This window comes from Loxodonta africana, chromosome 2, assembly GCF_030014295.1.
Source record: "Loxodonta africana isolate mLoxAfr1 chromosome 2, mLoxAfr1.hap2, whole genome shotgun sequence".
Classification (NCBI taxonomy): domain Eukaryota; kingdom Metazoa; phylum Chordata; class Mammalia; order Proboscidea; family Elephantidae; genus Loxodonta; species Loxodonta africana.
The window spans coordinates 191,542,523-191,569,226 of record NC_087343.1 but is presented as its reverse complement, the minus strand read 5'-3'; the positions used below and the strand labels follow the sequence as shown (position 1 = coordinate 191,569,226).

Here is a 26,704-nt window from a genome sequence, read left to right as displayed (position 1 = left end):
AACATTCTGTTACATAATTAACTAGAAAATACTTGAACAGAATTTCGGGAAGACTGTAAGAAAAAAAGGAAACATAGGTTTTTCTTAATTCCTACGGAAAGGCAACTTGAATTCATTTCTTAGAAAGTTAACTAAATCTTAGCAGCTAAGATATTTTTAACTGTATGGAATAAAGAAAAGCACATCCATTCTTGACATTTTGGTGAATAAACTAACAGCTTTATTAATGAAGGCAAACATCAGATAACTGTATGAATATTATATATAAAAAAAAGAAATCCAAACTAACAGCATTGTATTTCAAAAGTACTGTACTTCTGTTTCTTTTAAAGAGACGTGTCATCTGTTTTATAAAACAAACAAAACGGGTATTCTTCTCCTACAAAAATTCTGGAAAAATGAAATAGTCAATTTCAAGCCAATGAACTGAACACACCTTTCTTTAAATGCAGACTATTGCTAAGAAGCAAATAAAGTCAGACATCAGAAAGAAGATGTATGACAAAGTCATGAAAGTCAGAAAAAGGGATGTAGTGAAATTACTGCTAATTCTCCCCCCTTGTAATCAAAGACCATTCAAAACTGGTCTTTCGTACAAATATAAAATAACTATAAAGAGAGGGGAATTCGAAACCATGTCCATCTGAAATCCTTCATGATGCATTTGTAATAGCTCTGATTCTCTCACCAAAAAGGTCAAAGTTAAAGATTTAGGAAATGGAAGGGAATGAAGATGTTTAGTTTTACATGTACAAGTAAGGCACAATATAAAGCCACATCCTAATCTGTCATGAAGGACATAGGAAAGGACAAGAATCATACATGGTACAGTAGAACAAACAACCGTATTGACTGAGAAAGTGTGGCACCCAATTCCAAACTCCAACAAGATCGTAACAAGAGCAACTGGACAGCATGCTTTCACATGGAGACAAACTCTATAAAGAATCCAGTGTATCTGAAACTAGGAAAAACGTTTTTTGTTTGTTTTTCAATCATAGTAGTACTAGAGTCAAAGTTTATCATTGCTTTTGGAACGATGGGTTTATTTGAGGTGAATTCACAATGCCTTCACTTAAAGTAAGATTCTGGACTTCATTATGAGCTATCTGTATACCATGTATGAACACAGAAAACCTTTAAAGAGTTCTTCTCTAATGATCTTCACCCAAAAATACATGCCACGATTTCCAAAAACAGAACATGTACAGTTGTTGGGGTTTTTATGTTACCCTTATAAGATCTGTTTGTGTGATACACTAAACGTATATATTTTAATGACAATAGAGGAAGCAGATTATTACTGGCATTAAAGTACAACCATTTCTAGCCGGTTTTAAATGCCACAGAGTCCCCTGGTTAAAATGCAAAGCTGCACAGCCTGCCTATGTCATCATCTTTATGATAAAGTTAAAACAGCAAAAGGATTTAACTTTTACTCTACATTTTACTGCCAGGTTTTTATTTAGATCAAGTATCGCTGCAGCATTCTGACCAGCCCAGATTTAGCAGCAAATGGCAGGAATCATATAAAATGCAATTTTTTTTTAACAAAGTGCTTTTCTAAGATATACATACATATATAAATAGATACAAAATAAAGTGTCAACATTAAAAAGCTCAACTATTTAAAAGCTTTTAACTATTTAACTTAAGTAGTACATATAAAACACTGAAATGCAAGGATATGGAATCTACTAAACAGATTCAAAGTCTTTTTTTGTTTTTTTTTTTTTTTTTTTGAAATGCAAGACCAAAAAAATCATATTCTGGTTTGCAGACAGGAGAAAAGTATCAAAAAACCAGAATTCCTAGTAGAGCAGCTAGAAAGGGGCAATTTTATAAACCTCATCAGCTGAATCTCTATCATGAAGCGATCTTCACCTGATTGCAAAACTGCCATATTGTGGAATATTGTCCAATTTCCCAGATACACTCTCGGTCAAAACTACATACTTCCAAGTTCCAAACCTGTGCTTTGCCTTCTCCCATCTACAAAGGACAAACTTTAAACAATGAACTTACATTCTATTAAACTATTAGATTTGAGCTTATCATCTGTTTAGTGGGAAAGTACTAACCAGGTACGTTTCCACCAAACACTCAGGAAAATCTTGTGCATCACAGTTCAGCTAAGGTGTTAAGACAATCCTTCTCAGCACGTTAGCAACATTGTTCAGTTGTTACTGTGTTTTAGAAACAAGCCTTCATAAACTACAGCTTCATATGCTAGAGCTTACAAGGGGGGCGGGGGGAGAAAGTAAAAGAAAAGGAAACACGTTATGTAGACAGAGTATAATTAAAAATAAATTCTCCAAGGGGTAAGTTGGAGAAATAAGATACTTTCCCAGCAGCTAGGTCTGAAATTGTTTTGTTTTGTTTTCCTTGCTAGATAGGGTATTTTGTTGTTGTTTGCTTTTGGTTTGCTTAAGAATAGTTTTTAAGCTACCAGTTTATAGAGTTGAAAAACACAAGATCTGAGGATAAAACAGGAGAGAGACAGGATGGAGAAAGTCTGTGGGAAAGGTTTATAATGCTGCCTTGATGTAAGAAATTTCTCATCAAGAGGTAAAGCTTTAACACAGTCAAAACACTGACTAATGAAGCTGTCTTATGTGAGCAAAAAAGAGCACCTAAAAACTAAATGTGTTGGTATTTCTCAGTTCTAGAAACTATAGAAGAAGAATAAGTCACATGTAAGTTTGAAGAAGCTTGTTTGAAAATATCTGTACAAAAATATAAAAATCTATAAATTTTTTTTGTTTTTGTCTGAAGCTTGTGTTGATCTTTGAAAATATTACATGCACAATAATACATCAATTGGAAAAGTGGCAACTAAAGAATTAGATATTTTTAGCTTTTTTTCTTTACATATATATACATAATACAATAAAAATAATCTGTATTTTGGTTGTTTGGTGAAAGTATACTACAATAAGCTAAATAAACTTTTGAATTTTCAAAGTCAAAAACTATTTTACCAATAGCTTACTAAAATGAAATATATTAAAATTTCCTACAGTAAGTGCAGAAATGAAAAGATTTACAGACACCTAAATGGCCACCAACTTATCTACTATGGAAGCAAACTAGAGGAACAGCAAAATGATATTTGTATGTACGGACGCTCCTTCTGTAGATAATTGGACCCAAACAGAAATAAAATTCACAGTTCGGTAAGATCCCTAACCCTGACCTTTGAAATTTTTCTTTTTTTTTTTTTTTTTTTTCCGTTTTTTTTCATACATTCATACAGTATCATGTAAGCTGTGCAAAACTTTACTTAGACTGGCAGTTTGCCATATCAGTTGCATTTGTCTTTGGTACAAAAAATAAAACAATCGCAATAATGTGCAAGTATTTGTCTTCTTCCGGTCAAGTACCGAAATTGAGTTTTCTAGAGCCATCTTTTTTTTTGTTTTTTTTTTGTTTTTGTTTTTTTTATACAATACACAGACTCTGTGGCATATATCTACATTTCAACATAGTCCTATATACATTCAAAAAATTTGAAAAAGAGTTGGAACAAAAAAACATTTAAACCCCATAATTTTTCCATCTATATATCTTGTTTTTCCTCATTAGGGTTTTTCATCATACAAAATATTACCAGTTTTATAGTTTCCCCAAAATACAAGGCACGAAGAATATGCTTTTTTTTCTTACTTGCACAGACATTTATATATATATATGTATATATATATAGTATTGAGCTCTGAAAATGAACGTCTAATATGGCACACAGGCACGAGGGCTGGGTGTGCCATGTACAAGTGAGATTAATGGTTGTGGAAAATCTCAACAAAAAGCAGTAATTCTAAAAACAATCTAAACTGACTGTTTAAAAAATGCTTCCTCAATTTTTGTGTGTGTGGTTCAGAGCATAAACTTGCCACAATATTTGGCATTTACATTAATATCTTCACCCCTCCAAAATGTTTTACTTCAACAGATTTTTGAAATCTGTACCCTAAACATTTACTTAAACTTATCAGTTTCAATTCTGATGCCAGTAGCAGTTTTAACCATGGTTTATGCTCTGAAAATGCAATAATCAAGTATTTTGGATCATGCTTCACTTATGCTACTTAGTTCTTAAAACAATGTAACCTAATTGTAAATGTTTACATAATGCTAAACTGACATGCAAAACAGAATGAAAATTTACAATGAACAACGTGAAGAACACAGACATTTCTGACCAGTGGTCCAATGAGGCTGATTACACTTTTGATGCTGGTATTCTTAGTCCTACAAGGCCTCCAGTGGGATTGCCTTCTGCAGTCTTCTCTAACACTTGGTTCACAAATTCGGAGGTTTGCCCAGCAACTGGGAGGCCTGAAGAGAAGAATAAAACGCACACTTAAGACACTGAAACGGAAGGGGCATGAGGGGAAGGTAAGCACCAGGAAACATCTGAGGATCAAGGTGTGGCCTTTAGCTTCATATGGGTCCCAAACGAGTGCTCTGCTGCTTGCACTGCAGCCCAGAAAATGATTCTACTCATCAAGTTGGAGCCCACGATCTTAAAATTAGAAGAGGCAAACCAAAAATAATCATGAAGAGTGGCTAACCAACTTTTTAAAGTGGAGTAGATAACAAATAAATAACAGTCCAAACCTAATCCCAATGCCTGCAGACTTTACCATGTCTCCAACCCAACCAACTCAACGACAATAAAGATCTAAAGGATGTTTTCAGTCATTTTTATAATTCCTAGATAAAGTTTAGATTCCGTTTTCTTCATTAAAAAAAAACAGTAAATGAATAAGAAATGCTAGAAGAAAAGAAGGAGAAAAGGTGGGAGGTAGTGTAAGTACGCTGACTTTCTCATCTTCTATAGCTGAAGTCAAAAGATATTTAAAATTGATAAATAACATAAAAGTATAAGTGAATTTAAAAGATATAAAGAAAAATAATAGAAGGTTAAAAGGAGATGGAAGTTAAAATATATCTAGTCATTGATCATAGGAAGAAGTCAAAAGAAACATAAAAATAGAGTACTAACAGCATCTTAACCATGGGATTAAACTCAGCACAATCAGTGATGGGACAAACTGACATTATGTGCCTCCTGATATGATGAAATGGAAAGGATATATCTCCTATGAAGAACTCTTGACAAAAAATGTTTAACTGCATCTAATCAGGAGGAAGCAGAAAAATCCAGATGCTGGATTCTATAAGATAAAACTACCTTGACTCTTCATGAAAGAAACAAAAAAAGGGGGAGGAGTGAGGGGACTAGGAGATCGATCTAGATTAAAGGAGACAAATATAACTAAATATAGTGCATGATCTTTGGATCTCAAACAAATAAAAAGGACTATAGAGAAAATTATTGAGACAATTTGGGAAATTTAAATATAGAAGCCATATTAGAAATTATATCAATGTTAAAGTACTTGGGTGTGATACTGGTATTGTGGTTATGTAGGTGTTATGGTTTGAATTACTTCCCCCCAAAATATAAGCTGAACTCCTTCTGGCCCTTGTACCTGTGGATGTGATCCTGTTTGGAAATCGGGGTTTTCTTTTGTTATGTTAATGAGGTCATATCAGTATGGGGATTCTAAATCTAATGACTTCACAGTTTCAAAAAGAGCCAAGGAGACACAGACACACACACACAGAAAAGACGAGGAATGCCAAGGACTGCCAGCAGACACTAGAAACTAAGAGAAAAGCTCCCAGAAGGAATCAACACAGCTGATACCCAGATTTGAACTTTTAGCCTCCAGAACTATGAGAAAATAACTGTTCTTTAAAGCGGTCTACTTGTGGTGTTTCTGTTAAGGCAGCACTAGGTAACTAAGACAGTAGAATATTTCAAGAGATATATGTTGAAGTACTTAGTGATGAAAAATCACTACATTTACAAGTCATCTACAAATAAATATTCAGAAAAAAATACATATAGACAGAAATAAAACAAATATAGCAAAATATTAACAAGTGGTAAATCTAGTTGGATGATGTGTATATTGTTCACTGAATTATTTCAACTTCTCAGAAGGACTGAAATCTTAAATGAAAAGTTGAGGAAAAAATTAAATATACATTTTAAGTTACAGTTAAAAAAGTAGTTACAAGACAAAAACAATCTTCCATATTACCAGAGGAAGCATAAAAAAATGAAGCCATAATAATGGACCATACAGTGAACAATTTAAAAAGGCCAAAGACACGATATAAACAAATCCTAGCAGATCTTTTGATGGCAAAACTAAGATCAAACATGTATCAGAGCGATAAATAAAAATGAGCTAACCTCACCTATTAAAGAAAAACTTCCAGGTTGACTCACAAAGAAAATCCAACTATATCCTATATATATAAAAATCTAAGAGTGGATTAAAAAATTAAATTTTAATTTAATTAAAGAGATGCAGGTAATATAAAGTGGTTCAGAAAGACAGAAAGTAAAAGGATAGACAAAGGACTACCAAGCAAATACAGACAATAAAAAAGCTGCTTACATTCGTGAGTCATGATTTTAATACCAGACAGGACTGAATTCAGGGCAAAAGCATTTAACAAGACAAAGAAGTATAACTCATCATAAGAAAGACTATAATTCACAAGGAAGACCTAACAGTAATGAATCCTATTCAAACACCACAGAACTAAAAACCAAAAGCAAAACCACAGAAAATATAAGAAAAAACTGAAACACATTAGTGGGAACTCTTCTCAGCTGTTGACAGAGAAAACAGACCAAAAAAAGAAAGAAAAGGTAAAGACCTAATTAGTGTAATTGACAAGGTTAATCTAGTCAACACACATTGGGCCTTACTATAAAAGAAAACAAATCTTTTCAAGTGTCCATGGAACATTTAAAATTTTAATCATCTATTAGGTAACCCTGCTGGTGCAATAATTAAAGCTATAGACTGCTAACTGAAAGGTCGATGGATTGAAACCACCAGCAGCTCCACAGGAGAAAGATGAGGCTGTCTGCTTCCACAGAGATTTACAGCCTTGGAAACTATGGGATCGTTATGAGTTGGGATTGACTTGATGGTAATGAGTTTATTAGACAGCTAAGAAAATCTCAATAAATGACAAAAAAAAAAGTTAATGAAACTAGAAAATAATAGTCCCTGCCTTTTGGGAATTTTAAATCTCTGTCAAACAATTCTTGGGTCAAAGAATAAATCAAACCTAAAATTTTGAAATATCCAGAAAATTATGAAAATATGACATATTAGAACTTACGAAATATAGCTAAAGCAGTGCTTGGAAGAAATTTCCCAAAAGATTTTAATTATATTAACGAACATGAAAAAAAAAAGGAACGAATTAAGTAATTAACTCAAGAAATTAGAAGACATCAAAAAAGTAAAAAGGGCCAAAGATCAAAGAACCCTACAACTCGAACAAATAGAAAGAGAGCAGCAAAAGAAGCCAATGGGTACCAGAAGAAAGCAAATAATAAAAATTAGAGCAGAATTAAATGAAATAGAGAATAGAAAAACAAGAAAGAGTTAACAAGACCAAAAGCTGGTTCTCTGAAAATATCAACAAAATCAATAAACCATCGGCCAAACTCACAAAAGAAAAACAGGAGAGGAAGCAACTAACCTGAATAAGAAATGAGATGGGTGATATCACAACAGACCAAATTGAAATTAAAAGAATCATACAGAATACTATGAAAAGTTGTACTGTAACAAATTTGAAAACCTAGAGGAAATGGACAAATTTCTAGAAACACACTACCTACCTAAACTAATACAACCAGAGGTAGAACAACTAAATAAACCTGTAACAAATGAAGAGACTGAAAAGGTAATTTAAAAACTCTCAACAACAACAAAAAAAGCCCTGGCCCTGACGGCTTTACTGGAGAATCTACCAAACTTTCAGAGAAGAATTAAGGCCACTACTACTAAAGGTATTTCAGGGCATAGAAACGGATGGAATACTCCCAAACTCATTCTATGAAGCCAAGATAACTCTGATACAAAAACCAGGTAAAGACACCACAAAAAAGAAAATTAAAGACCAATATCCCTCATGAACTTAGACACAAAAATCCTCAACAAAATTCTAGGCAATAGAATTCAACAACATGTCAAAAAAATAATTCATCATGACCAAGTAGGATTCATACCAGGTATGCAGGGATGGTTCAATATCAGAAAAACAATTAGTATAATCCATCCCATAAATAAAAGACAAGAACCACGTGATCTTACCAATTGATGCAGAAAAGGCATTTGACGAAGTCCAACACTCGTTCATGATAAAAACTCTCAGCAAAATAGAAGGAAAATTCCTCAACATAATAAAGGGCATTTATACAAAGCCAACAGCCAACATCACCCTAAATGGAGAGAGCTTGAAAGCATTCCCATTGAGATCGGGAACCAGAAAAGGATGTCCTTTATCACCACTCTTATTGAACATTGTGCTGGAAGTCCTAGTCAGAGCAATTGGGCTAGAAAAAGAAATAAAGGGCATCTAATTAATTAAAAAGGAAGAAGAAAAATATCTCTATTTGCAGGTGATATGATCTTATGCACAGAAAACCCTAAAGAATCCACAAGAAAACTACTGGAACTAATAGATTTCAGCAAAGTATCAGGATACAAGATAAACAAAAATCAGCTGGTTTCCTCTACACCAACGAAGAGAATGTGGAAGAGGAAATCACCAAATCAGTAACATTTACAATAGCCCCCAAGAAGATAAAATACTTAGGAATAACACTAACCAGAGACATAAAAGACCTATACAAAGAAATCTACAAGATATTACTGCAAGAAACCAAGAGAGACCTACGTAAGTGGAAAAACATACCTTGCTCATGGATAGGAAGACTCAACATTGTGAAAATGTCTATTCTTCCTAAAGCAATCTATAGATACAATGCAATCACGATCCTAATTCCGATGGTATTTTTTAATGAGATGGAGAAACAAATCACCAACTTTGTATGGAAAGGGAATAGGCCCCAGATAAGTAAAGCATTACAAAAAAGAAGAACAAAGAGGGAGGCCTTACTCTACCTGATTTTAGAACCTATTATACCACCACAGTAGTCAAAATAGCCTGGTACTGGTACAGCAACAGATACATAGACCAGTGGAATAGAATTGAGAATCCAGACATAAATTCATCCACATATGAGCAGCTGATACTTGACAAAGGCCCATAGTCCGTTAAATGGAGGAAAAGACAGTCTTTTTAACAAATGATGCTGGCATAACTAAATATCCATCTACAAAAAAATGAAACAAGACCTCACACCAAGCACAAAAACTAACTCAGAATGGATCAAAGACCTAAAAGTAAAAACTAAAATGATAAAGATCATGGGAAAAAAAATAGGGACAGCGCTAGGATCCCTAATACATGGTATAAACAGAATACAAAACATTACTAACAATGCACAATCACCAGAAGAGAAACTAGATAACTGGGAGCTGCTACAAATCAAACACTTATACACTCATCCAAAGATGTCACCAACAGAGTGAAAAGACAAACTACAGACAGGGAAAAAAATTTCTGGCTACGACATATTGGTTAATGGTCTAATCTGTAAAATCTACAAGATACTACAAAACCTCAACAACAAAAAGACAAATAACCCAATTAAAAAATGGACAAAGGATATGAACAGACACTTCACCAAAGAAGACATTCAGGCAGCTAACAGATAAATGAAGAAATTCTCACAATCATTAGCCATTAAAAAATATATATATATATTTATTTATTAAGAGAAATGCAAATCAAAACTACAATGAGATACCATCTTACCCCAACAAGGCTAGCATTACTCCAAAAAACACAAAATAATAAATGTTGGAGAGGCTATGGAGAGACCGGAACACTTATACACTACTGGTGGGAATGTAAAATGGTACAAGCACTTTGGAAATCAATTTGGCACTTCCTTAAAAAGCTAGAAATAGAAGTACCATAAAAAAAAAAAAAATACAATCCAGTAATCCCACTCCTTGGAATATATCTTAGAGAAATAAGAGCCATCACACGAACAGATACATGCACACTCATGTTCACTGCAGCAGTGTTTACAACAGCAAAAAGATGGAAACAACCTAGATGCCCATCAACAGATGAATGGATAAACAAATTATGGTATATTCGCACAATGGAATACCATGAAACGATAGAGAACAACGATGAATCTGTGAGACATCTCACAACATGAATGAATCTGGAAGGCATTATGCTGAGTGAAATTAGTCACAAAAGGGCAAATATTGTATGAGACCACTATTATAAGCACTCAAGAAAAGGTTTAAACACAGAAGAAAACATTGTTTGATGGTTAGGAGGGTGGGGAGGGAGGGAAAGTGGAATTCACTAACTAGATAGTAGACAAGAATTATTTTAGGTGAAGGGAAGGACCAAAAACAATACAGAGGAAGTCACCACAACTGGACTAAAGCAAAAGCTAAGAAGTTTCCTGAATATGATCAAACACTTTGAGGGACAAAGTAGCAGGGGTGGAGGTCTGGAAACCATGGTTTCAGGAGATGTCTAGGTCAATCAGCTAACAAAGTTTATTAAGACAATGTTCTGCATCCCACTTTGGTGAGTCGTGTCTGGGGTCTTAAAAGCTAGCAAGTAGCCATCTGAAATATATCAGTTGGTCCCAACCCACCTACAGCAAAGGAGAATGAAGAATACCAAAGACACAAGGAAAACATGAGCCCAAGAGATGGAAAGGGCCACATAAACCAGAGACTCCGCCACCAGTGACTGCCCTGACAGGGAACACAACAGAGAGTCCCTGACGGAACAGGAGAAAAGCTGGGTGCAGAACTCAAATTCTAGTAAAAAGACCAGACTTAATGGTCTGACTGAGATTGGAGGGACCCAGAGGACACGGGCCCTGGACTTTCTGTTAGCCCCAAATTAAAACCATTCCCAAAGCCAACTCTTCAAACAAAGATTAGACTGGACTGTAAGACATAAGGTGAGGAGTATGCTTCTCAGCTCAAGTAGACACATGAGACTAAGTGGGCAGCTCCTGTCCAGAGGTGAGAAGAGAAGGCGGAGGGGGACACGAGCTGGTTGAATGGACAGGGGAAACACAGGGTGGGGAGGAGGATTATGCTGTCACACTGTAGGGAGAGCAGGTAGGGTCATATAACAATGTGTGTATAAGTTTTTGTATGAGAAACTGACTTGAATTATAAATTCTCACTTGAAGCACAATTAAAAAAAAAATTAGAAGAAATGGTAAGTTCGATAATTAGTTCTTTGGGGAGGGGGAAGAAAAACCTAATAACTAACCTATTCAAGAAAAAAGGGAGAATACAAAAGACCTAAAATACCCACTGCCATAGCAACCCTACAGGACAGAGGAGACCTGCAGCACAGGGTTTCTAAGGCTGGAATCTTTATAGCAGCAGACTGCCACATCTTTCTCCTGCACCAGAGCTGATTGGTTTGAACCGCTGGCCTTCTGGTTCACAGCCGAGTGCTTAACCACTGCGCCACCAGGGCTTCTCAGGTAAAATAAGCGATGAAAATGGAGCACTAATCACAGATAAATAAGAAATTAAAAAATAAAACTACTTTGCTCAGTTCTAATAAATTTGAGGGTCTGGATAAAGAGAATAATTTTCTAGGAACATATAAATTACAAAAACTGGCTCCAGAAGAAATAAAGTTTTCAAAGAGTAAATGCAAACAAACAAAGAACCACCACACTGGGCCAGATGGTTTCAAAGAGTAGTCTACCAAAGCCTTTAAGAAAAGGAAACTCCAATGTATTTAAACACTACTGAAGGGGAATTCTGGGAAGATGATGGTATGGCAGCAAAGATTTTTAACCTCTTCAAATCTCCATATAAAAAAAGCAACTAGACAGCAAACCACAAACTCACAGAAAGCATTTACAAGTGACAAGCCATCCCCATGACCTCTGAAATTGAAGAGGGGCGGAACAAACTACTAACAGCCAGCAGACCTGCAGGTATCAGCACAACCAGCATTTGTGAGGGAGAAGCCAAAAGGAAGCAGCGGGTCTGAGAACAAAATATTGTTCTCATATTTGGATATTTGGAATGCATAGCCGGCCAACTTGAGAACTGCAGCAGAAACTAGGAGGAGAAACTTTTAACTAACTCACTTGTGCATACAAGGTAAGGGCTAGGGGCCCACGGTAAAATGTGAAGGGGATGGAGCACAGCAGTCTAGCTCCTGTGAACTTAGAAAACTAAACAGCCAGGGCTGCTTTGCAAGACAGGAGTTGGCACTGATTCTGGAGTTGGAATCAAAACTGAGCAAGACAGGGACAACAGATATGAAAGAAAGCAGCTCTAGAAATCTCAGAAAGCAAGCTGCCATATTTTTAAACATTAGCTTAAAAAAGGCAAAGGGCATGGGGGTGGTTTGTGAAGTTAGAAAAGCTATCCTGAACTAAGCCTTCTTTTAAAAGTTCAGAAAAACTAGTTTCATGTAAAATAAGCAAGAGAAAAGTATCAAAGTCAAAATCCCATATAAAGTTATTTTAAGAAAAAAAAGAATAAAACATCCCTACAAATAATGAATGGGGGCAGTGATGGTTCAGTGGTAGAATTCTCACCTATGAGGGGAGACCTGGGCTCAATTCCCAGTCAATCTCTCATTTATAAAGTCAGGAAAATAATAATACCTCCTTCCAAGAAGGAAGCAAATAACCGAAAACACCCTCAGTATACTCCTGAATCATAGCAAGTATTCAATAAATTTTAGCTGTTTATTCCTTCCTAACATCAAAGGAATCCTTTTTTCCTGGCTTTTAATCTCCAGTGGCACAGTGGTTAAATGCTCTACTACAAACTGAAAAGTTGGCCGTTCCAACCCACCAACCTCTCAGCAGGAGAAAGATGTGGCGGTCTGCTTCCGTAAAGATGACAGCCTTGGAAACCCTATAGAACAGTTCCACTCTGTCCTGTAGGGTCGCTGTGAGTCACAGTTGACTCACTGGCAATGGGTTTGGGGTTTTTTGTGTGTGCGTAATCTCTAATAACTTCTCCTTTGGCCTTCGGACATAAAGAGTTGTCAAATTTCATGAAATTGTTGGGTCAAAATTTACACGCATTGTTAATTTTATAATGATTTGAAGTTGCCCTTCAAAAACACTAATATACTTTACTTCCAGCATGCACGTAAGGCTGTCAAGACAAACCTGTAATTTCAAAGACTGCAACAGACTCAGTAAGTGCACAGATGCATGCAATGTGTATCCATCTTCAATTAACAAAAATGCAATCATTTTGGTAGATATGAGAAGTATTTCTGTATAAATAGAAATAAACTATTTTTCATCACCCCACTCCATCTAAGCATCTTGATTTCTTCATAATACTTATGACAATTTGTTACTATTTTTGCTTTCCTGTGTATTCTTTGTCTTCTGTTTTTAGACTACAAGCTTATGAGAGATGGGACCAAATCTGTTATTCATCCCTGTATCCCCAATACCTGGCACATAGTAAGCACTGAAAAAAAATTTGTGGAATAAATAAATTTGTAGTAAATGGAGGTCAGAAAACTTGTCTTAAGAGAAATGTAAAAAAAGATCCCAAGATATTTACAATAAAAAAAGAGAAATATAAAACAAGGTAGTGTAAGTTGAAGTTTTTGTTACTCTACAATTCAGGTAATAAATGGCTAGTTAATAACTAAAAGTAGACACTAATTCTTTTTTTTTTTAATAATTTTTACTGAGCTTTAAGTGAACGTTTACAAATCAAGTCAGTCTGTCACATATAAGCTTATATACACCTTACTCCATACTCCTACTTACTCTCCCCCTAATGAGTCTGCCCTTCCAGTCTCTCCTTTTGTGACAATTTTGCCAGTTTCTAACCCTCTCTACCCTCCTATCTCCCCTTCAGACAGGAGATGCCAACACAGTCTCAAGTGTCCACCTGATACAAGTAGCCCACTCTTCCTCAGCATCTCTCTCCAACCCATTGTCCAGTCCCTTCCATGTCTGATGAATTGTCTTCGGGAATGGTTCCTGTTCTGGGCCAATAGAAGGTTTGGGGACCATGACCGCCGGGATTCTTCTAGTCTCAGTCAGACCATTAAGTCTGGTCTTTTTATGAGAATTTGGGGTCTGCATCCCACTGATCTCCTGCTCCCTCAGGGGTTCTCTGTTGTGCTTCCTGTCAGGGCAGTCATCGGTTGTGGCCAGGCACCATCTAGTTCTTCTGGTCTCAGGATGATATAAGTCTCTGGTTCATGGGGCCCCTTCTGTCTCTTGGGCTCATAGTTATCGTGTGACCTTGGTGTTCTTCATTCACCTTTGATCCAGGTGGGTTGAGACCAATTGGTGCATCTTAGATGGCCACTTGTTAGCATTTAAGACCCCAGATGCCACATTTCAAAGTGGGATGCACAATGTTTTCATAATAGTATTATTTTGCCAATTGACTTAGAAGTCCCCTTAAGCCCTAGACCCCAAACCCCCGCCCTTGCTCTGCTGACCTTTGAAGCATTCAGTTTATCCAGGAAACTTCTTTGCTTTTGGTCCAGCCCAGTTGAGCTGACCTTCCGTGTATTGAGTATTGTCCTTCCCTTCACCTAAAGTAGTTCTTATCTACCAACTAATCAGTAAATAACCCTCTCCCACCCTCCTTCCCGCCCCCCCTCGTAACCACAAAAGTATGTGTTCTTCTCAGTTTATACTATTTCTCAAGATCTTATAATAGTGGTCTTATACAATATTTGTCCTTTTGCCTCTGACTAATTTCACTCAGCATAATGCCTTCCAGGTTCCTCCATGTTATGAAATGTTTCATAGATTCGTCACTCTTCTTTATCGATGCGTAGTATTCCATTGTGTGAATATACCACAATTTATTTAAACCATTCATTCGTTGATGGACACCTTGGTTGCTTCCAGCTTTTTGCTATTGTAAACAGAGCTGCAATAAACATGGGTGTGCATGTATCTGTTTGTGTGAAGGCTCTTATTTCTCTAGGGTATATTCCGAGGAGTGGGATTTCTGGGTTGTATGGTAGTTCTATTTCTAACTGTTTAAGAAAACGCCAGATAGATTTCCAAAGTGGGTGTACCATTTTACATTCCCACCAGCAGTGTGTAAGAGTTCCAATCTCTCCACAGCCTCTCCAACATTTATTATTTTGTATTTTTTGGATTAATGCCAGCCTTGTTGGAGTGAGATGGAATCTCATCGTAGTTTTAATTTGCATTTATCTAATGGCTGATGATTGAGAGCATTTTCTCATGTATCTGTTAGCTGCCTGAATATTTTCTTTAGTGAAGTGCGTGTTCATATCCTTTCCCCACTTCTTGATTGGGCTGTTTGTCTTTTTGTGGTTGAGTTTTAACAGAATCATATAGATTTTAGAGATCAGGTGCTGGTCGGAGATGTCATAGCTGAAAATTCTTTCCCAATCTGTAGGTGGTCTTTTTACTCTTTTGGTGAAGTCTTTAGATGAGCATAGGTGTTTGATTTTTAGGAGCTCCCGGTTATCTGGTTTCTCTTTGTCATTTTTGGTAATATTTTGTATTCGGTTTATGCCTTGTATTAGGGCTCCTAACGTTGTCCCTATTTTTTCTTCCATAATCTTTATCGTTTTAGTCTTTATGTTTAGGTCTTTGATCCACTTGGAGTTAGTTTTTGTGCATGGTGTGAGGTATGGGTCCTGTTTCATTTTTTTGCAAATGGATATCCAGTTGTGCTAGCACCATTTGTTAAAAAGACTATCTTCTCCCCAATTAACTGACACTGGGCCTTTGTCAAATATCAGCTGCTCATATGTGGATGGATTTATATCTGGGTTCTCAATTCTGTTCCATTGGTCTATGTGCCTGTTGTTGTACCAGTACCAGGCTGTTTTGACTACTATGGCTGTATAACAGGTTCTAAAATCAGGTAGAGTGAGGCCTCCCACTTTCTTCTTCTTTTTCAGTAATGCTTTACTTATCCGAGGCTTCTTTCCCTTCCATATGAAGTTGGTGATTTGTTTCTCCATCACATTAAAAAATGCCATTGGAATTTGGATCGGAAGTGCACAATATGTATAGACGGCTTTTGGTAGAATAGACATTTTTACTATGTTAAGTCTTCCTATCCATGAGCAAGGTACGTTTTTCCACTTAAGTAGGTCCCTTTTAGTTTCTTGCAGTAGTACTTTGTAGTTTTCTTTGTATAGGTCTTTTACATCTTTGGTAAGATTTATTCCTAAGCATTTTATCTTCTTGGGGGCTACTGTGAATGGTATTGATTTGGTGATTTCCTCCTTGATGTTCTTTTTGTTGATGTAGTGGAATCCAAGTGATTTTTGTATGTTTATCTTATAACCTGAGACTCTGCCAAACTTTTTTATTAGTTTCAGTAGTTTTCTGGAGGATTCCTTAGGGTTTTCTGTGTATAAGATCATGTCATCTGCAAATAGAGATAATTTTACTTCCTCCTTGCCAATCCGGATGCCCTTTATTTCTTTGTCTAGCCTAATTGCTCTGGCTAGGACCTCTAGCACAATGTTGAATAAGAGTGGTGATAAAGGGCATCCTTGTCTGGTTCTCGTTCTCAAGGGAAATGCTTTCAGGCTCTCTCCATTTAGAGTGATGTTGGCTGTTGGCTTTGTATAGATGCCCTTTTTTATGTTGAGGAATTTTCCTTCAATTCTGATTTTGCTGAGAGTTTTTATCATAAATGGGTGTTGGACTTTGTCAAATGCCTTTTCTGCATCAATTGATAAGATCATGTGGTTTTTGTCTTTTGTTTTATTTATATGGTGGATTACATTAATGGTTTTTCTAATATTAATCCAGCCTTGCATACCTGGTATAAATCCCACTTGGTCGTGGTGGATTATTTTTTTGATATGTTGTTGAATTCTATTGGCTAGAATTTTGTTGAGGATTTTTGCATCTATGTTCATGAGGGATATAGGTCTGTAATTTTCTTTTTTTGTGATGTCTCTACCTGGTTTTGGTATCAGGGTTATGGTGGCTTCATAGAATGAGTTAGGTAGTATTCCGTCATTTTCTATGCTTTGAAATACCTTTAGTAGTAGTGGTGTTAACTCTTCTCTGAAAGTTTGGTAGAACTCTGCAGTAAAGCCGTCCAGGCCAGGGCTTTTTTTTTTTTGTGAGTTTTTTGATTACCGTTTCAATCTCTTTTTTTGTTATGGGTCTATTTAGTTGTTCTACTTCTGATTGTGTTAGTTTAGTTTAGGTAGGTAGTGTTTTTCTAGGAATTCATCCATTTCTTCTACGTTTGCAAATTTGTTAGAGTACAAGTTTTCATAATAATCTGATATGATTCTTTTAATTTCAGTTGGGTCTGTTGTGATGTGGCCCATCTCGTTTCTTATTCGGGTTATTTGACACTAATTCTTTTACATGATCTGCTTTTGATACTTAGAGCATCCTGGGGAAAAATGAACTAGAGGTAACTGAAGATTACCACTCTAATATTAGAACCAGTTTTAAAAAAAGATAGTCCTAGATGGTGAAGCAGGAGAAAAGTGTGGTGCAGAACTCAAATTCTAGTAAAAAGACCAGACTGAGACTGGAGGGACCCCAGAGGACACAGCCCCTGGACTCTGTTAGCCCAAAACTAAAACCATTCCCGAAGCTAACTCTTCAGACCAAGATTAGACTGGACTATATGACAAAAAAAAAAAAAAAGTTTTTTTTTTTATATGACATAAAATGATACCAATGAAGAGTGTCCTTCTTAGCTCAAGTAGACACATGAGACTAAGTGGGCAGCTCCTGTCCAGAGGTGAGATGAGAACACAGAGCAGGACAGGAGCTGGTTGAAGGGACACAGGATATACAAGGTGGAAACAAGGAGTGTGCTGTCACATTACAGGGAGAGCAAGTAGGGTCACATAACAATGTGTGTACAAGTTTTTGTATGAGAAACTGACTTGAATTGTACATTTTCACTTGAAGCACAATTAAAAAAAAAAAGATAGTCCTAGGATAAATACTGCTAAGCAGAGAATATATAATATAGCCGAACCAATTTTATAACAGTTTAGGGTTTTCACGGATAGTATTATGCTGTAATACGTTTGGGATGCTGCTTATCTGTAAGGTGATTTGCTAAGCTCCGGGGCTTCTAGAACAGAGCCCTCTTGGTGCAGTGGTTAAGAGTTCAGCTGCTAACCAAAAAGTCAGCAGTTTGAATCCCTATGGAAACTATGGGGTAGTCTTACTCTGTCCTACAGGGTCACCACTATGAGTCAGAATCAACTTGATGGCAACTTTTTTTGCGGGGGGGAGGTGGGGGGCCTCTGGAGTCTTCATATGTCTATCTACAACAGCTATCTCTACCCTCCCTGTCAGCTATCACTTTGTGCTGTTTCAGGATGTCTGCTTCTCTTATCCTCCCCATGATGTGGAGTCCATTCAGGGATGGTGAATCAGATAACTAAGTTTGTTAGAATCCTGTGAAATATATTACTAAGTTAAACAAATGGGGACGAACCTCCACTAAGTGTAAATTGCATGCTTGACAGCTCAGGGACATTTCCCCTACCCTCCACCCCCAATGGAACCTTAAACTGCTAGAAGTTTGTCTCTCCCAGGTGTTAAAATAATTCATTGATAAAGTCTAAATAACACATATTTATGAATGCTAAATCTCAAAAGACAAAAGAAAAAAAGTCAAGACAAAAGGAGAGTAACTACAATGAGAGCACTTAAGTTTTCATTAACTAAAAGAACTTCTAATATGCCACTGAATCATCATCTATCTTTCACTACATGTTATTATTTGTTTTGAAGTCATCCTATCTTCCTCTTACCAAGAGTATCTTTAATAAGGATTTCAAGCTTCTGTCCCATGTTGGGTCCTCTCTCCTCTCTTGGATTCTGTACTCGGTTTACAATTTCTTGCTTGATGGAGTTGATTACAAACAATAAATTATCTGCAAAACAAAGTAAGACACTTAGAACATGTCACTAACATGGCAGAATTTGGCTTTATTTATGTAATGGAAGATATAAAATTGTTAATAAACAGAAAATGTGTAAGAAAATATTAAGCACTGATGGTTATAAGCCTTCATATCTAAAGAGACTTTCAAATGGTGTGCATGATAACACCTTCTAGACATACATCAACATCCCCTCTCCTAGAAGCAACTTGCCATGCTTGTCTTCATAGCTTTAAGGTTTATGACAGTGCCTGCTACATCAAATTACAGGTGCTTGTCGTCGTTATGTGCCGTGGAGTCGGTTCCGATTCGTAACAACCCTACAGGACAGAGGAGAACTGCCCCTACAGGGTTTCCAAGGAGGAGCTGATGGATTCGAACTGCCGACCTTTTGGTTAGCAGCTGAGCTCTTGACCACTACACCACGAGGGCTCCTACAGGAGCTTCGTAAGTGTTTTTAAATATATAAAACCATGTCCTTCAAAGGCAAAAGCTTAAAAAATTTTCCCCATCTTAAGAAAAAAAAGAAAAGTTAACCAAAAGCAAATAGAAGGGAGTATATAATAAAGATTAGTATAAAAATCAGTGAAATAGCAAACACACAATAGAAAAAATTAACTAAATCAAAACATAGTTCTTTGAAAAGATCAGCAAAATTGACAAACTTCTAGCTAGACTGATTAAGAAAAAGAAGAAATAATACCAATTATCTATATCTGGAATGAAAAAGGGGTTATCACTTCAGAATCCACAGGTATTAAAAGGATAATAAAAAAATATACTATGCTAGTATACCAACAAATTCAACAACTTGGATGAAATGGACAAATTTCTTGAAAATGCAACTAACAAAAGTGACATAAGAAGAAACAGAAAGCTTCGATAGTGTATTTCTAATAAAGGAGCTAAATTTATTAAAAATCTTCCCAAAAGAAAACATAAATAGTTTCGCTGGAAAAATCTATCAAATCTTAGAAATAAAATCAGTATTATCAAACTTTTTCAAAAAAAGGAAGAGGGATCATGGCTCAACTTGTTCTATAAGGCCAATATAGCCCTAATAAACAGGCATTACAAAAACAGAAATTCACATACCAATAGCTGTCTTGAATATAGACATAAAAATCCTTAACATAAGCAACAGAATCCAATTTAAAATATTAGAATAGATTCTAATAAAATAGTAGCAATACTCTCCAATATAAAAAAGGAAAATACATCCTAACCAAGTAGAATTTATTCTAGGAATGGAAGGTTATTTAACATTAAAAAATAATGTAATTTCATATTAGCAGGTAACTACGTAATATAGGGATGGAAACCCTGGTGGCTTACTGGTTAAGAGCTACTGCTACTAACCAAAAGGTCAGCATTTCAAATCCACCAGGCGCTCCTTGGAAACCCTGTGGGGCACTTCTACTCTGTCCTATAGGGTCACTATGAGTTGGAATTGACTCGACAATAGCAGGTTTTTATATGTAATACATGGACAGAATAAAAAATACATATAATGTTTGAATAGATGCAAAAGAAGAAAGGAAAAAAATTAAACAATATTCAACTCCCATTCCTAATAAACACAGGTCCCTGGGTGGTACAAATGGTTTATACTCGACTACTGACCAAATCTTACTGACCAAAAGATTGGCAGTTCAAACCCACCCCATGGTGTCACAGGAGAAGAGCCTGGCAGTTTGCTTCCATAAAGACTACAGCCAAGAAAACCCTATGGAGCAGTTCCACTCTGTAACACATGGGGCTGCCATGAGTCAGAATCTACCTGACAGTCACAGGTTTTTACCGGTCCTGACAAAAACTCAAGGAGCCCCGGTGGCACAGTGGTTAAGTGCTTGGCTACTAACCAAGAGGTCAGCAGTTTGAAGCCACCAGCCATCCTGTGGAAGAAAGATGTGGCAGTCTGCTTCCATAAAGACTGCAGCCTTGGAAACCCTGGGGGGCCCTATAGGGTCACTATGAGTTGGAATTGTCTTAGAGGCAATGGGTTTTTGTTTGTTTGTTTTTCTTTTAAATAAAAGCTCTCCACAGACTAGGACTAGAAAAGAATTTTTTTTTAAATGATAAAGGGCATCTCCCAAAAAAAAAACTACAGCCAACATCACACTTAAAAGTAAAAGACATAATTGTTTTCCCCTGAGACTGCAAGCAGGGAAATCATCACTTCTATTCAACATTGTACTGGATGTCCTAGCCACTGCAGTAAGGCAAGAAAAAGGCATAAAAGATTGGAAAGAAAGAAGTAAAATCATTCCTCTTTGCAAATGATGACTGCTTAAGTAGAAAGTTCCAGGTCATCTATAAAACTACTACCAGACTAATAAGTAAATTTAACAAGGTCACAAACTATAAAAGAAGTACACAAAAATCTGTTTTATATTCTAGCAGCAAACAATCAGAAAGTAAAGTTTCAAACACAATTTCATTTAAAGCTGTATGAAGAAATATATAATACCTAGAAATGAATCTAACAAAAGATGTACAAGCCCTCTACTATGAAAACTACAAAACATGGCAGAGAGAAATTAAAGAATACTTAACTAGATATACAAGTTCATGGATTCCAAGACTCAATATTGTTAAGATGGCAATTCTCTCCAAATTGATCTACAGTTTCCAATCAAAATTCCAGCAGTCTTTCTTGTAAAAACTGGTAAGGTGATTCTAAGATTTATATAGATATGCAAAGGACTGGGAATAGCCAAAACAACTTTTAAAAAGGAAGAATAAAATTGGAGAACTACCACTATCTGACTTCAAGATTTACTATAAAACTATAGCAATCCAGGACAGTTTTGTATTCACATAAAGGTAGACAAATAGATGAGTGGAAGAGAATACAGAGCCCAGAAACAGAACCATACAAATTTGGTTAACTGATTCGACAAAGGTACAAAAACAATTCAACAGTGAAAGGAAAGTCTTTTCAACAAATGGTGCCTGATCAACTGGAAACCTATATGACAACAAATGAACATCACCTCTTACCTTACACTATATACAAAAATGAAACTAAAATGGGTCATAAGCTTAAATGTAAATCCTAAAACTACAAAAATTCTAAGAGAAAACATACAATAGTTGCAACTCTGGCTTTGGCAAAGGTTTCACAGAACATAAAAACCATGCAACTAAAAAACTGACATATTGGACTTTATTAAAAAATTAAAAACTTTTGTTGTTTGAAAGATGCCAATGAGAAAACAAAATGGTAAGCCAAAGACCGGGATAAAATATTTGCAACACATATATCAGACAAAGAACCTCTATTCAGAATAAATAAAGAGCAGTTTTTTTACACCTCAGTAAGACGAACCGATTAAAAAAAAAGGCAAAATATCTGTACACATACTTCACAAAAGAAAATATATGGCTAACCACTAAGCGCAGAAACACGCTCGATATCATTAATCAGAGAAATACAAATTCAGACCACCACACACTCGTTAGACTGGCTAAAATTATCAAGACTGACCCTATCAAGTGTTTACAAGGATGTAGAACACCAAGAATTGTCCTGTGTTGTTTCTGAGAATGTAGAATGGTACAGTCAACTTTGGAAAACAGTCTCGCGGTTTCTTGTAAAACTAAGCATACACCTATCCCCTGATCTAGTCATTCCACTCCCAGGTATTTACCCAAGAGAAATGAAAACAAACATATGCCCAAAGATTGGTGCACAAATACTCATAGCAGCTTTGTTATAACCCGAAACTAGAAACAATTCAAGTGTCCATCAACAGGTAAATGGATAAACAAATTGCAGTATATCCTTACAATGGAATATGCCTGCACGTGTTACAAAGAAACAGAGACTCAAAAATATAAAGGATCTAACTACTGATATAGTAGCAACATGGATGAGTCTTAAAATAAATTAAGCTGAGTGAAAGTAACCAGCCTCCCCCCCGCAAAAAAAGTATATACTGTATGGTTCCATTTATCAAAATTCTACGTTATGGAAACTAATCCACAGTGACAGAAAACAGATCGTGGCTAGGATAGGAGTGGTGGAGAGATGACTGACAAAAGTGTATGAGGAAACTTCTGGGGGGCGATGAAAGTGTTCATTATCTTGATTGGTTTCACTTGTGAATACTTATATCCAAATTCATCAAATTACATACTTCAAATATGTAGAGTTATTGTATTCCAATTAACCCTCCATAAAGACGAAGGGAGCACATTCCCAATTTTAACACACAGAATTCCTACGGCCTAAAATAAATCTCTGCCTACTCAAAGACCGCTTTGAAACCAGTGACTTGTTATTTCTTATCTAATAATACTGAGAGTAGGCCAATTTAGACTGAAGTTGAAGAGGGAAGTGAGAAATAATGGAATGAGGGATGGGGAGAAAAGAGCTTAAAACTACATGCATGGCCAATATATGCAAAATGTGTCATCACACAAGGAAAGTACAGCTGATTCCCTAAGTCACATAAAACAAGACATTTATGCTGCTTCTCCAAGAATAACTGAGAGAACACTGTATACTTAAATATTATCAAGGACTTTTACATGTAGGTTGGACTTATGGCAAACAACCATTTTCAACAGGTTAAAAAGTAAATAAAGTTCTCTTAAAAAAATACATATATATATATATATAAAATTAAAATTAAAGAAAATACAGAACAGCTCTTCTCTAACCCTGGCAGTCCCGAATCACTGACTGGAGGAGGGATGGTGGAAGAAAATGACTCTTCCATTAATATGCTTTCTGATTTAGAAAATGGAGGCACCTGGCTCTCAGAAATTGAGACCAAACATTAAATCCATCAACAGCCTTCCCTTCATCCAGGAATCTTACAACTTCAATTTTCCCATATAGCTTTCTGAGGGACAAAATACACCAGTCAGGGTGAAGGTCCAATCTATCTAACAGTTCTGTTTCTCATTCTCAGTTAATAAGTGTACATGTGATTCACAGAGCAGTCTCTGGTAAGCTTTGGTAGAAAAAATCAACAGAAGAAGGAAGTCTGGTGGGAAGGGATGGCATGATTAGTATAGTGGATCCTTGATGCCAATTCTTGGAACTATTTTAGTTCATGACATATTAAAAAAGGTAAGAACAATAGGGTGATTTTTTCATAAAGTACTTGCAGAGCTCAAGGTCAAAATGCTACAATAGCAAGAAAGAATAATAGGAAAATGGAAAAACTTCCATTCCAACAAACCAACTGTTGTTTTAACTAATTAGTTTACTTCAGTTAGAGTTCTTGAGTGGCCATTAATAAATGAAAACATCAGTTCATTTCACAAGTTGTAAATGTCACAGTTGGAAATTCTCTTTCTTCACTTACAAATGGAAATAGATAATCAAGGGATTAAGAAAAGAGATTCTTTCTTTCAGCCACTGGACAAAGTTTATTGAGCATCTATGTGCCAGACACCATGCTGAAACTTAAGAAAATGTCTAGAAACAAATAATAATTGATCATTCTGCCTACATACACTGTTTCACTGTTCGGAAAAAAACACAACTTTGCCCAAGAGCTGTACACTGAAGAGGACTAGAGGCAAAGGAACAAATCAATGCTTATGATACCAGGCTTGGGCAATAGTAACAGAGAAAGAGGATGGGAAGGGATGGTTCTTATTACAGAAGGTCAAAATCAGAGCTTCCCAACTCCCTAATGTGCTGAAAAGGGCTCCAGGTGTGAGATAATTCCAGGATGCCTTAGAGATGATCATTTTCTACATGTGCCATGTGAAAATTAGGAAACACCAACCTAAATCAGTGGTTCCCAAATACATTCTAGAATGGCTGCATAAGAATAATCTGGTCAATGCGTTAAAAAAAAATGTGGACTCCCAGGAAAGCAGTGGGATGCAGACCCCAAATTCTCCTGGAAAGAGCAGACTTAATGGTCTGACTGAGACTAGAAGGACCCTGGAGGTCATGATCCCCAGACCTTCTGTTAGCCTAAGACAGGAACTATTTCCAAAGCCAACTCTTAAGACAGGGATTGGACTTGACTATGGGATAGAAAATGATACTGGTGAAGAGCGAGCTTCTTGGATCAAGTAGACACATGAGACTATGTTGGCAGTTCCTGTCTGGAGGGGAGATGAGAGGGCAGAGGGGGTCAGAAGCTGGCCAAATGGACACAAAAAGAAAGAGTAGAGCAAAGCAGTGTGCTGTCTCATTAGGGGGAGAGCAACTAGGAGTATATAGCAAGGTGTACATAAATTTTTGTATGAGAGACTGACTTGATTTGTAAACTTTCACTTAAAACACAATAAAAAAAAAAAAAAAAAAGGATTCCTGGGTCCTACTTGCATATATTCCAATTCAGAAGATCTGAGGGGAAGCCTAGGAATAATCTATATTTTAACAAGTTCTTCAGATGATTCCAATGGAAAACAGGATCTAAACTATCTACTCAAAGGTCAAAATAAACATTACTCAATTCCAAGGAAAGAAATTTTAAAATCAGTCATTAAAATTGGCCAAGCCAGCCATACAATTTTAAGATGAAAGTAAGAAAACACTGTGGTCACAAGTGGATCAGCTGTTTAAAGTAGAGATGACGTTTGGGTTGGGGAGCCACAGATATGGACACTCATCCTAAAAGGAATCCCTGGGTGGCACAAATGGTTGGGTACGCACTCAACTACGAGCCGAAAAGTTGGTGGTTCGAACCCAGCCAGAAGACCTCAGAAGATAGGTCTGGTGATCTGCTTCTGAAGGGTCACAGCCTGGAAAACCCCATGGTGCAGGTTCTATTCTGCACACATGAGGTTGCCCTGAGTTGGAAATGACTCGATGCCAACTAACAACAACAACATACTAACAGAAGGGCGTGAATAAATAAGCTAGAGTAGGCAGCTTACTGAATGGATGAACAAAAAGGAGGTTGGCCAAAAACCCAGGTAGAACGAAGGAAGAGCAAATAACAAAACCAAAGAAAAGGAGCATTGGTCAGCAAAGCAATAGGAGTTTAATCAAATTTTTAAAAGTTTAGATTTACCATATTCTGTGTTCAGGCCCCATAATTTCACTTTATTAGCTTCATACTGGGCTTTTTTCTTTAACCGACAAGCCCTGTGAAAGGAAGGAACGATTAGTTCACTTTTTTTTTTAAGGTAACATTCAGAACATATTCTTTTTTTGCGTCTGTCAGACATTTTCTAATAGTAACTAAAAATCACTGCCTACTGATGTTTATAAGTCCCTAGGTAGCATAAACCTAAAGGCTGGTGGTTCAAACCTATCTGGCAGTACCACTGAAGAAAGGTCTGGTGACCTGCTGCTGTCAAGACTGTTGCTATTGCTAGTTGCCGTCAAGTTGATTCTGACTCACAGTGACCCCATGTGTGCCGAACAGAACTGCTCCATAGGGTTTTCAAGGCTGTGACCCTTCGGAAGCAGATCACCAGGCCTGTCTTTCAAGGCACCTCTGGGTGGGTTCGAACCACCAACCTTTCAGCTAGTGATCTAGTACTTAACCATTTGTGCCACCCAACCAATAAAACCCTACGGAGCAGTTCTACTCTGTAACACAGGAGGCTGCCAGGAGTCGGACTCAATGGCAACAGGTTTAGTTTTTTGGTTTACTGATGTTTCTAACAAGAAACTCTGTCACCAAAAACCACGTTAACACAATCATTTTTCCAAACTGATGTTTAAAGATTCAACACACATTCAAAAATAAAGCTATCGCCAAAAACCAAAGAAACCAAACTCGTTGCTATGGAGTCAATTCCGACTCATAGTGACCTTTATTCGAATGGCTAAAAAGGCAAAAACAAACAAACAAAAAAGACAATACTAAGTGCT

General features: G+C 36.5%; 1 protein-coding gene across 4 annotated transcripts in view; it reads right to left on the bottom strand.

Moving 5' to 3' along the window:
* Nucleotides 1-3,204: 3,204 nt before the first annotated feature.
* Nucleotides 3,205-26,704, bottom strand: part of CREBRF (CREB3 regulatory factor) — a 60,396-nt gene continuing 36,896 nt past the window's right edge. For all 4 annotated transcript variants that reach the window (XM_023551472.2, XM_064279132.1, XM_064279136.1 and 1 more), the window contains 3 exons: nucleotides 25,896-25,969; nucleotides 18,772-18,894; nucleotides 3,205-4,338 (listed from right to left, as the gene is read on the bottom strand). In XM_023551472.2, coding sequence (XP_023407240.1) covers nucleotides 4,223-4,338; nucleotides 18,772-18,894; nucleotides 25,896-25,969 — 313 coding nt within the window. In that variant the 3' untranslated portion in view covers nucleotides 3,205-4,222. The remainder of the gene's footprint in view (nucleotides 4,339-18,771; nucleotides 18,895-25,895; nucleotides 25,970-26,704) is intronic.